The 11068-nt window shown below is 45.3% G+C and overlaps 1 protein-coding gene across 7 annotated transcripts in view; it reads left to right on the top strand.

Annotated features, from left to right (window-relative positions):
* Nucleotides 1-2394: 2394 nt before the first annotated feature.
* Nucleotides 2395-11068, top strand: part of NFU1 (NFU1 iron-sulfur cluster scaffold) — a 47804-nt gene continuing 39130 nt past the window's right edge. For 2 of the 7 annotated variants that reach the window (XM_030921063.1, XM_030921067.1), the window contains exons 1-2: nt 2395-2652; nt 8237-8340. In XM_030921063.1, the coding sequence (XP_030776923.1) occupies nt 2591-2652; nt 8237-8340 (166 nt within the window). In that variant the 5' untranslated portion in view covers nt 2395-2590. Of the gene's footprint in view, nt 2914-8236; nt 8341-11068 lie in introns of all 7 variants that reach the window. The other 5 variants (XM_030921069.1, XM_030921065.1, XM_030921066.1 and 2 more) reach the window with 5 other exon arrangements.

Here is an 11068-nt window from a genome sequence, read left to right as displayed (position 1 = left end):
CTTGCGGGAGAGAAAGCTGACAATCTGCTTTCCAGACACCTTTTGTGCACACATATAGAAGCACACACAGACACACAATTTTATATAAATGAGATCATCCTATACATACTGTTTCTAATCTGCTTTGTTTTCATTTAATGTAAGTGATCAATAATTGGCAAAAACAAATGTTTTGTTAAACCAGTTTTTGCAAGAGAGAGAAACATATTCTAGTGGCTGACAGAAATGCTAATTAGTTGGCCCAGCGCAGTGGCTCACGCCTGTAATCCTAGCACTTTGAAAGGCCGAGGCGGGCGGATCACGAGGTCAGGAGATCGAGACCATCCCGGCTAAAACGGCGAAACCCCGTCTCTACTAAAAATACAAAAAAATTAGCTGGGCGTGGTGGCGGGTGCCTGTAGTCCCAGCTATTCCGGAGGCTGAGGCAGGAGAATGGCGTGAACCTGGGAGGCGGAGCTTGCAGTGAGCCGAGATGGCACCACTGCACTCCAGCCTGGGCGACAGAGCGAGACTCCATCTCAAAAAAAAAAAAAAAAGAAATGCTAATTAGTGAAATTTGTCAATCACAAAAGAAGGGGAAGAGAACAGGGCCTGGAATGGGAGCCCAAAAAGCACCAACACTGAGGGGTGAGCAGATGAAACCCTGGAAGGGAATCTGGGAGGACTAACCAAAAAGGTAGCAGGGAAAATAGGGAAAATTTGTGGTTCCTGGAAAGTCAAGAAACGAGATTATAAAAGGGAGGGAGAGCTCCTCAGCCTCTGATGTTGTGGAGGTCAAGAAAGGATGGAAAAGGATCCTTGAGGTTAGTAGCACAGAGGCTATGGGTGGTTCGACTAGAGCAGGCCCTAGGAATGGTGGGACACAGAAGCCTTGTTTCAGGGGGGAAGTGAAAAACTAGAGACTAAGAATGCAGACAATTTTTTAAAGCCACTTGGCTCCGAAGGGAAGAAAAGACAGTGGAAGAGGATTTGGGGCAAGGCAGGATTTTTCTTAAGATAAGGAATCCATAAGAGAGGGAAAAATTGAAGTCCGAGAAGAACGATTGTTCCCAGGTGGAAGAGCCACATTTTATTCTTGATTCAGGGTCAACAAGAGAGGCTTGGATTGCCTTGTGGTCTAGAAGGCACGCGCGTGTGCGTGTGTGTGTGTGTGTGGCGGGGTGGAGGGTTTGGGTGGGGGAATACCACTAGTGGTTAAAAGCACAGCCCACTCAGTGTCCAGGCCGGGGCAAGCTGCAGGCCTGAAACGCACCCACCCTCTCAGATGTGTCTCCGGGCCATAGAAATTACTAGGGTTGCTTGGGTGTGGCCTCAACCTGTTCAACAACCTGTTTCCATTCTAGAAACCAGTCCTCTGTCTTCCAGAACAGTGATTCTCAAATTTTAGCTGGCATCAGAATCCCAGGAAGGGTTTGTTAAAACATTACTAGGCAGGGCGAGGTAACCTAAGAGCTTTTCGAGGCCCACGCAAGAGGGATCACTGGAGGCCAGCAGAGTTCAAGAGCAACCCAGGCAACACAGGGAGGCCTCTTCTCTACAAAAATACTACTACTACTACTACTACTACTACTACTACTACTACTACTACTACTGGTACTAAAAATAGCCAGGCACGGTGGCTCACACCTGTAATCCCAGTGCTTTCGGAGGCTGAGGCTGGAGGATGAATCACTTGAGCCCAGGAGTTGGTTTTGGTGAGCTATGATTGCACTCCTGCTCTCCAGCCTGGGCCACAGAGATAGACCCTGTCTCTAGAAAAATAAAAAAATAAAAAAACAAGTAACAAAAAGATTTCTAGTCTCCACCTATAGAGATTGTGCCTCAGTTAGTATAAAGTGGGGCCCAGGATTTCTAACGTGCATTTCTAACGTGTTCTGCTTTTTTTGGCCCCTAGTCCGCACTTTGAGAACAGTTGTCCTAGAGAAAACTGAACACTCCAGGAAGGTTCTGAACAATAGGAATGGGCTTTGGCACTCTGCTCTGGAAACTAGTCAAACGCTCATGTTAATCCAGAGAAGGGCAGCACTGTGCCAGATACGTCCTCTGTGAGGGTTGGTCCAAGATGACGAAGCGGCAGGCGACAAGCACAGCTATGAGGAAGGGTTAGACACAGGTCTACATCAGACCCATGGGAAAAGGACAGGAGAAATGCGAGAACCTTTAAGAGGGAAAGCTCTGGGGTGTCTTTGGGGGCAGTCACTGAACTGGGCCTGGAGGATGAGTAGGGTCCTACACGAAGGAATGGGTCAGGTTTAGGGACGGAAAACAGCATTCGCAACCGCAGCACCACCACCAGCTAAGAAACCAGCCAGCAGGGAAAGCAGAGTATGGAAACACGCATGCGTTTAGGGTGCTGCGTGAATTAACCAGGCGCCGGCGCAAAGAGCAGAGGTTTCCCGGCCTGTCTTGGTCAGGGTGACGCAGTAGGCTGCAAACCTCGCAGTGCAGGCCACCGCTCTTAGCCGCAGCAGGGCCGCCCGCAGCCGGTAGGGTGGGCTCTTCCAAGTGCCCGCCCAGCTATCGGTCAGCCTGCGCCTGCGCAGATCTTTTGTGGTGCTGTCGGGGAGACCCCTGCGCACTCCGGCGTAAGATGGCGACCGCGGCCAGGCGGGGCTGGGGAACTGCGGCTGTTGCCGCTGGGCTGCGCAGGCGGTAGGTGAAGAGCCTGGAGCTCCGAATAGGTGTTCCGTTGGGCTTAGCCAGCGGAGCGGTCGCCGCCTTGCAGACCCTCTCTCTAGGCGGGTGGGTAGTGCATCTGATGGAGCCGGCGGGTCCGCCCTGTCGCCGCAGTTGGGGGTGAGCCCTGAGGTGTGTGGCCGTCGGTGCGGGAGCTCGGCGCTTCTGTGTCTTGATCCCGGCGGACTCTGCGGAGCTTCGTCTCAGGCTTAGAGACCCAGTGCTTGAGTCTCTGCGGTATGGAAGCTTGTAGAGACTGGCTGTAGAGCCAGAACGGAGGAGCTGTTTTTAAATCGTGTGCCTCTCCCGCCCCCAGGCCCTTTACCAGGTGCATTCCCTCCTCTTCTAAACAGAATCAGAATGTCACACACAAGGGAAGAAAATACCTTGTCTCGTTTCCTCATTTTCCCAGTGAGACCCTGAAAGAGGAGGTAACATGTCCAAGGTCACACAGTTTCTAAGTGATGGAACTCCGACGAGAATTCAGACCCCTAGATTCCCTGCACCCATCACCATTAAGCCCACTCTGTTCCCTTGTTTTTCCCCCTTCCCTGAGCCGTACCTTTGAGTTTCAAAGACTTCTGTGAACATTGCTAAGAGGACATTTATGTAGGTGTACCTTAATTTTACTTCTGGAGAAAATGGCCTACAAGAGTTTGCCCTCTTGAGTATTTGACATTTTAGTGTTAATGGTGCTCTTGAAGTTTAAATGTATATTCTAAAAAGATTTAAGTTGGTAGAATTTTTTGTTAGTTACCTCCTGTGTTTGAGTAGATGTCTTCCTTGAATAATGTAATCCACTCTTAGTTTAAAAACAACAAGACTTAAAACCTGCATGTCGGAATGTGCTTCCTCTATTCATTTTGCTGCCTTTTCCCTGGGCTGAAGGGATAAGAATATTATTCTTCTAGTGTATTTCCAAATTCCAGAGTATTCACAGATTTAGATACCGAACTATAGAAAAAGGCATTTTTACTCCAAACCTTGAAGTTCGCTCAATTAGTAATTATTGGGCACCAGTTAAATAATGGTAGCAGCTGCCACTTACTGAGCACTTACTGCATGGCCTGGCACTGGTTTAAGCACTTTGCATGGATTCTCTGGATTCTTTTTGAGGTAGCTGCGAAATTAATCTCATTGTAGAGATGAAGAAGTGAGGCCATTGTGCTAGCAGCTGGAAATGAAGATAGTTTCTCCCCTTAATGAGTATGCAGTCTAGCAAGAAAAATACGTTAACAAATAATGACAAAGTCATGAGTGCTGTAATAGATTCATATAATTAAAAGTGGTGTGCCTGGCGCGGTGGTTCACGCCTGTAATCCCAGCACTTTGGGAGGCCAAGCCAGGCGGATTGGCTGAGGTCAGGAGTTCGAGACCAGTCTGGCCAACATGGTGAAACTAAAAATACAAACAAAAAAAAAAAGAAGCCGGGCATGGTGGTGTGTGCCTGTAATCCCAGCTACTCGGGAGGCTGAGGCAGGGGAATTGCTTGAACCAGGGAGGTGGAGGTTGCAGTGAGCCAAGATCACGCCACTGCACTTTAGCCTGGGCGACAGAGCGAGAACAGCGAGATTATTTCCATCTCAAAATAAATAAATAAAGTAGTGACAGCTCTTCCTGTGATCAACACTGTTTGGAGCTAGTGTGGGGAGTGGCAGTCAGGACCTCACAGATTATTTGATTCCCATTCAGTGTTGATTCCATTGTTCTCTTGAATCCTCGGTTCCAATCCTTTTATCTCTCCAATAGCGTCTAAGAAACTATGTGGGTTACAGTCCCACAGTATCCCAGTAAAGTAGTCTTTTGCTTATCAATGGCATATAATGATTACCGAAGGTTGGAAAAAGTTAATCTGTATTCTATTAATACTTAATTGGTGCCCACTCATTCTTTTCCACAAGAAGAATTCCAGTTTTGGTAGAGAAAAAAATGTGACAGCCCCTGTTGCTTCTTGCCTATTTTAAGCAGCAAATAATTAGATAAATGTGATCTTGTGTAGGATCACAATTTTTGCCTTTGCAAAACATTTTAACAGAAAATTATGACAGTGAAAGACCGTTCTAACCAACCACCATTTTGCCTTTGACGTCTATAGACTGCCCATTCCCAGGCTTGGGCCGAGCTAACTTTGGGAGACATTAAGTTTATAGTTTAAATAATAATAGTCCTTTCCCAAAATTAAACCACCTTTATAAGGCTAATGAAAGACCATTGGGTTTGGAGGATGAGAGGAGCCTGAATTCTGCTAAGGTGTAGATATAAATGATTACCAGCCATTATTCTGGAGGTCATAAGAGTTGCAACTTCCCCAATTACTCCTGCAGAAAACATCACTCTTGTAGAACCTAAGATTAGCCTTTTCAGGTTTTTGCATTTCTGACTGGTTCTGTGGCTCCACCCATAAACGGACTGAGCACTCAGGAGGACTATTTTCCACACCCCATGATTGCATCCCCAACCAATCAGCAGCACCCGTTCCCTGGCTTGCCAGTTTATCATTGAAAACCCCTAGACTCAGATCCAGAGAGACTGAGTGTTGAAGCTCCAGTCTCCCTTTCAGCTGGCTCCGTGTGAATTAAACTATTGCAAATCCCCTGTGTTGATGAATTAGCAGTATCTGAACCCATTGGCAATTATAAATGACTCTTGTGCTTAAAATTTTTCCATGACTCCTATGAAATGGCAGTTGTAATGGAGAGCAATGATATTTTCAAGTAAACTGGATTTTAAAGTAAATTGCATTAGGATTTTAAGAATTTTCACTACTAAAATCTCCTTTTACTTCCTTTTCCAGTAGTATTTGCTTTTCTTTTCTTCCTTTGTTTTCAGTTTGTCAAAGCCATCAAAAATAGCCAATTATGTTTTCTCTATAAGAGTAAAGTAAAGTTAGAGACCGGGCATGGTGGCTCACGCCTGTAATCCCAGCACTTTGGGAGGCCAAGGCGGGTGGATCATGAGGTCAGGAGTTCAAGACCAGCCTGGCCAAGATGATGAAACCTGTCTCTACTAAAAATAAAAATTAGCCGGGTGTGATGGTATATACCTGTAATCCCAGCTACTAGGGAGGCTGAGGCAAGAGAATCGCTTGAACTCAGGCGGTGGAGGTTGCAGTAAGCCGGGATCACATCACTGCACTCCAGCCTGGGCAACAAAGTGAGACTCAATCTCAAAAAAAAAAAAAGGACGCGCCCAGGTATGGTGTCTCATGCCCGTAATCTCAGCACTTTGGGAGGCTGATGCTGGCAGATCACCTGAGGTCAGGAGTTCGAGACCATCCTGGCCAACATGGTGAAACTCCGTCTCTACTAAAAAAATTCAAAAATTAGCCGGGCATGGTGGCAGGCACGTGTAATCTCAGCTACTCGGGAGGCTGAGGCAGGAGAATTGCTGGAACCTGGGAGACGGAGGTTGCAGTGAGCCGAGATTGTGCCATTGCACTCCAGCCTGGGCCAACAACAGCGAGACTCCATCTCAAAAACAAAAAGGACAATAGTATACTTTTTTTTGGAGATGAAGTCTCGCTCTTTGGTCCAGGCTGGAGTGCAGTGATGTGATCTTGGCCCACTGCAATCTCCACGTCCCAGGTTCAAGTGATTCCTCTGCCTCAGCCTCCCAAGTAGTTGGGATTACAGGTGCCCACCACCACTCCCAGCTAGTTTTTGTATTTTTTTTTTTTTTTGAGACGGAAGTCTCGCTCTGTCACCCAGGCTGGAGTGCAGTGGCGCGATCTCGGCTCACTGCAAGCTCCGCCTCCCGGGTTCACGCCATTCTCCTGCCTCAGCCTCCTGAGTAGCTGGGACTACAGGCGCCCGCCACCGTGCCCAGCTAATTTTTTGTATTTTTAGTAGAGACGGGGTTTCACCATGGTCTCGATCTCCTGACCTTGTGATCCGCCCGTCTCGGCCTCCCAAAGTGCTGGGATTACAGGCGTGAGCCACCGCGCCCGGCCTGTATTTTTAGTAGAGACAGGGTTTCACCATGTTGGCCAAGCTGGTCTCGAACTCCTGACCTCAGGTGATCCACCCGCCTTGGCCTCCCAAAGTGCTGGCATTACAGGTGTGAGCCAGCACCCCCAGCCCAATAGTATACTTTCTTTTAGATATTTGAAGTATTGAAATACTTTTCAAAACAGGTAATACAGGTTATCTTGAGAGAGGGAAAGTGGTAAGGGACAGGAAAGGAGGGAGACTTTCACTATATATGCTTTTATCGTTATCAATTTTGAACCATGTGACTCTATTGCCTAATTCTAAATTTTTTTTAAAAAGAAAAAAGCTGGCCGGGCGCGGTGGCACAAGCCTGTAATCCCAGCACTATGGGAGGCCGAGACGGGCAGATCATGAGGTCAGGAGATCAAGACCACCCTGGCTAACACGGTGAAACCCCGTCTCTACTAAAAAATACAAAAAACTAGCCAGGCGAGGTGGTGGGTGCCTGTAGTCCCAGCTACTCGGGAGGCTGAGGCAGGAGAATGGCGTGAACCCGGGAGGCGGAGTTTGCAGTGAGCTGAGATCCGGCCACTGCAGTCCAGCCTGGGCCACACAGCAAGACTCTGTCTCCAAAAAAAAAAAAAAAAAAAAGAAAAAAGCTTATAGTTATTTGCTTCCTTTGTGCATAGCCAAGAGTCTGGGACTATGGGTTATAAATTACTAATGTAGATACAATTCTGTTTCCTGTTTTTTATTTATTTATTTTTTTTGAGACGGAGTCTCGCTCTGTGGCCCGGGCTGGAGTGCAGTGGCCAGATCTCAGCTCACTGCAAGCTCCGCCTTCCGGGTTCATGCCATTCTCCTGCCTCAACCTCCTGAGTAGCTGGGACTACAGGCACCCGCCACCGCGCCCGGCTAATTTTTTTTGTATTTTTAGTAGAGGCGGGGTTTCACTGTGGTCTCGATCTCCTGACCTTGTGATCTGCCTGCCTTGGCCTCCCAAAGTGCTGGGATTACAGGCGTGAGCCACCGTGCCCGGCCTTTTTTTTTTTTTTTTTTTTTTGAGACAGAGTTTCACTCTTGTTGCCCAGGCTGGAGTGCAATGGCTGATCTTGGCTCACGGCAACCTCCACCTCCTGGGTTCAAGCGACTCTCCTGCCTCAGCCTCCCGAGTAGCTGGGATTACAGGCATGTGTCAGCATGCCCAGCTAATTTTGTATTTTTAGTAGAGATGAGGTTTCTCCATGTTGGTCAGGCTGGTCTTGAACTCCCGACCTCAGGTGATCCGCCTGCCTTGGCCTCCCAAAGTGCTGGGATTACAGGTGTGAGCCACTGCACCCGGCCCAATTCTATTTCTTATACCTGGATGTTATATTATCCTGTGCACACCCAGTTATCAAGGGTAGGAATTTCCATTTAAGCTCTACCTGATTTTGAATTGTTTATAGATATTGCTTGCCTAAGTAAGTGGAAATAATGTAGATGGAAAATGAAAAATCAGTTCTCTAATTATTTCTATTGCTGGTTATGTTTAAATTTTACATAGGTCTTTTTTATACATGAGAAGTAGAAACCAATTTTAAAAGATTAGAGCTCTTAAAATGCCATTCATTATGTGCTTTTAAATATAGGTTCTGTCATATGTTGAAGAATCCATACACCATTAAGAAACAGCCTCTGCATCAATTTGTACAAAGACCACTTTTCCCACTACCTGCAGCCTTTTGTAACCCAGGTAAAATTTCACCTCTTTTAAAGCAATTGTGTTTCAGAAACTAATGGAACTGTGTTAGGATTTTTTGGATCATGAAAGATGAGAATTTGTATATTTTCTATTTAGAAGCCTATAGAAAGAATGTAGGGAAAAAAGCCATATTTTTCTTATAGGCTTCTAAGTAGAAAATGTATTTGCAAGGACATTGTCCAATAGATCTATGAAATCTCAGAATCTTGTATAACACATCCGCTGCAACACGAGAGTTGTTCAACAAATGGTTTTCCAAAATGAAAATATTGTAGAAGTTAAAATCTGACTGGGTGTGGTGGCTTATGCCTGTAATCCCAATTCTTTGAGAGACTGAGGCAGGTTGATTGCTTGAGCCCAGGAGTTTGAGACCAGCCTGGGCAATACAGCGAAACCCCATCTCTACAAAAAATACAAAAAATTAGCTGGGCATGGTGGCGCATACCTGTAGTCCCAGCTGCTTGGGAGGCTGAGGTGGGAGAATCCCTTTAGCCCAGGAGTTCAAGCTTGCAGTGAGCCGTGATCACACCACTGTGCTCCAGCCTGGGTGACAGAGTGGGACCCTGTCTCAAAAAGAAGTTTCAAATGGGGATTGTGTTTCAAAGAATTCTGTGTATTTCAAGCTACTGCTTTACTTTTTTTGGATAAGAATACCCTTAAAATCAGTAAATTTCTGGCTTTTATCCAGACCTTAGAACACAGGATTTTGAATGTAGTAAAAACTACATTAAAAAAAAAAAATAAAAACTTTTTTGTCAAAATTAATTACTATGGTTTTGTTAATAATCTTGATTGTTAACAAGATACATACTTGATTTTCTTTAATTTGGGAAATAGATATGATTTGAAAATAATCTGGCTGGGCGCGGTAGCTCAAGCCTGTAATCCCAGCATTTTGGGAGGCCAAGACGGGCGGATCACGAGGTCAGGAGATCGAGACCATCCTGGCTAACACGGTGAAACCCCGTCTCTACTAAAAAATACAAAAAACTAGCCGGGCGAGGTGGTGGGCGCCTGTAGTCCCAAGCTACTCGGGAGGCTGAGGCAGGAGAATGGCGTAAACCCGGGAGACGGAGCTTGCAGTGAGCTGAGATCCGGCCACTGCACTCCAGCCTGGGCCACAGAGCAGGACTCCATCTCAAAAAAAAAAAAAAAAAAAGAAAATAATTTGAAGTGTGATGACCATAATGTAGAGTTAGGGGAGTTTTAAGGGGAGAGGGTATGTGTGTCTGCATGTGTGCATGTATATAAATGTATACCTATATGTGTTATGGAGCTGTAAGCATATAAATTCAGCCTCTCCTTTCCATTGCTAGCTTGAACACATTCCTGTGGCCATACTCTGGCTGATTCTGGCTAAGGGCATGAGTTAAATCAGGGTAGACCTTACCCCTTCGGTAGCCAGGGGCCAGAAGAGGAACACTTTCCTGCAGACTTGCCTGACTGCTTGAATCACAGAATAGTTTAGATATAAATATTGTAAATACTGAGTAACTCAGCTGATTAAACCACTTTAATTGGACTTTTAAACTTTGTAGGACTGAAATATGTGGTCATATAGGCTTTTCAAATAGGAAACCCATTAATTTTAGTCATTGATATTGACTTTAAGCATCACTAATCTGTATTTTGGGGGAGTTTATGTCTACCTCCTTAGGTACCTATTAGTACCAAGCATAATAGGAAGAAATAGGCTGGTGTGGTGACTCATGCCTGTAATCCCAACACTTTGAGAGGCTGAGGTGGGCAGATCCCTTGAGCCCAAGAAGTTCGAGATCAGGCTTAGCAACATGGTCAAACCCTGTCTTTACAAAAAAATACAAAAATTATCTGGGCATGGTGGTGCACGCCTTATTGTCAAAAGTAAAAGGTTCTGTGATTATGTCATTCATCTTCATACTTTCTACTTTAGACAGTATAGAGTACATGCTCTTAAGTGACTGTTTTTTTTTTGCATTTGTAGTTTTTGCCCTCAAGGATTTCTAAAAATTTTGCTTTCTGCAGGTATAGTTTTTCTCAAATTGACTAAGTAGAATAAAGCCAGATTTTTTTTTTTGTCTTGGCTCACTGCATCCTCTAATGCCTGGGCTCAAGCAATCCTCTTGCCTCAGTCTCCCATATTGCTGGGATTATAGGCACATGCCACCACAACTTGTAGTTTTTTGTAGAGACAGGATCTCTGTTGCCCAGGCCGGTCTTGAACTTCTGCCCTCAAGTGATCCTCCTGCCTTGGCCTCCCAGAGTGCTGGGATTATAGGTGTGAGCTGATGCACCCCGCCAAAGCCAGATTTAATTCTTCAAATATTGGTAGAGTACCGTGTGCAGATTTTGGTTAGCAATAAATTATTAATACAAGCTGCGAGAAATGATTGGTTCAGAACCAGAGTTAGAAGATTATTTACAGTAAGTGTTGGCAGCCCTTTCTTTCATGTGTCATTGAAAAATCATTCCCTTATAGATTTTCAGAAGAATGTCTTACTAGAAATATACATAGTTTAAAGAAGTACTTGGACATTGCGGTTATTTTTTCATTTTTAAGGAATTGTTAGGACAATGACTTAAGCAAAATGTATGGGAGTTCACCTTTAATTTTTTTCTTTATCCACGAAATGGTTTTACTTCAGCTAGGTGGAACTGCATGGCAAAGTGCAAAAATGACTCTCGGTTGTCAAATTAGAACCTTTTCCCTAATGGCTAAGAAAAGCATTTTTGTACCAAC

The sequence above is a fragment of the Rhinopithecus roxellana genome, chromosome 17 (genome assembly GCF_007565055.1).
Source record: "Rhinopithecus roxellana isolate Shanxi Qingling chromosome 17, ASM756505v1, whole genome shotgun sequence".
Lineage (NCBI taxonomy): Eukaryota > Metazoa > Chordata > Mammalia > Primates > Cercopithecidae > Rhinopithecus > Rhinopithecus roxellana.
This window is presented reverse-complemented; position numbering and strand designations above follow the sequence as displayed.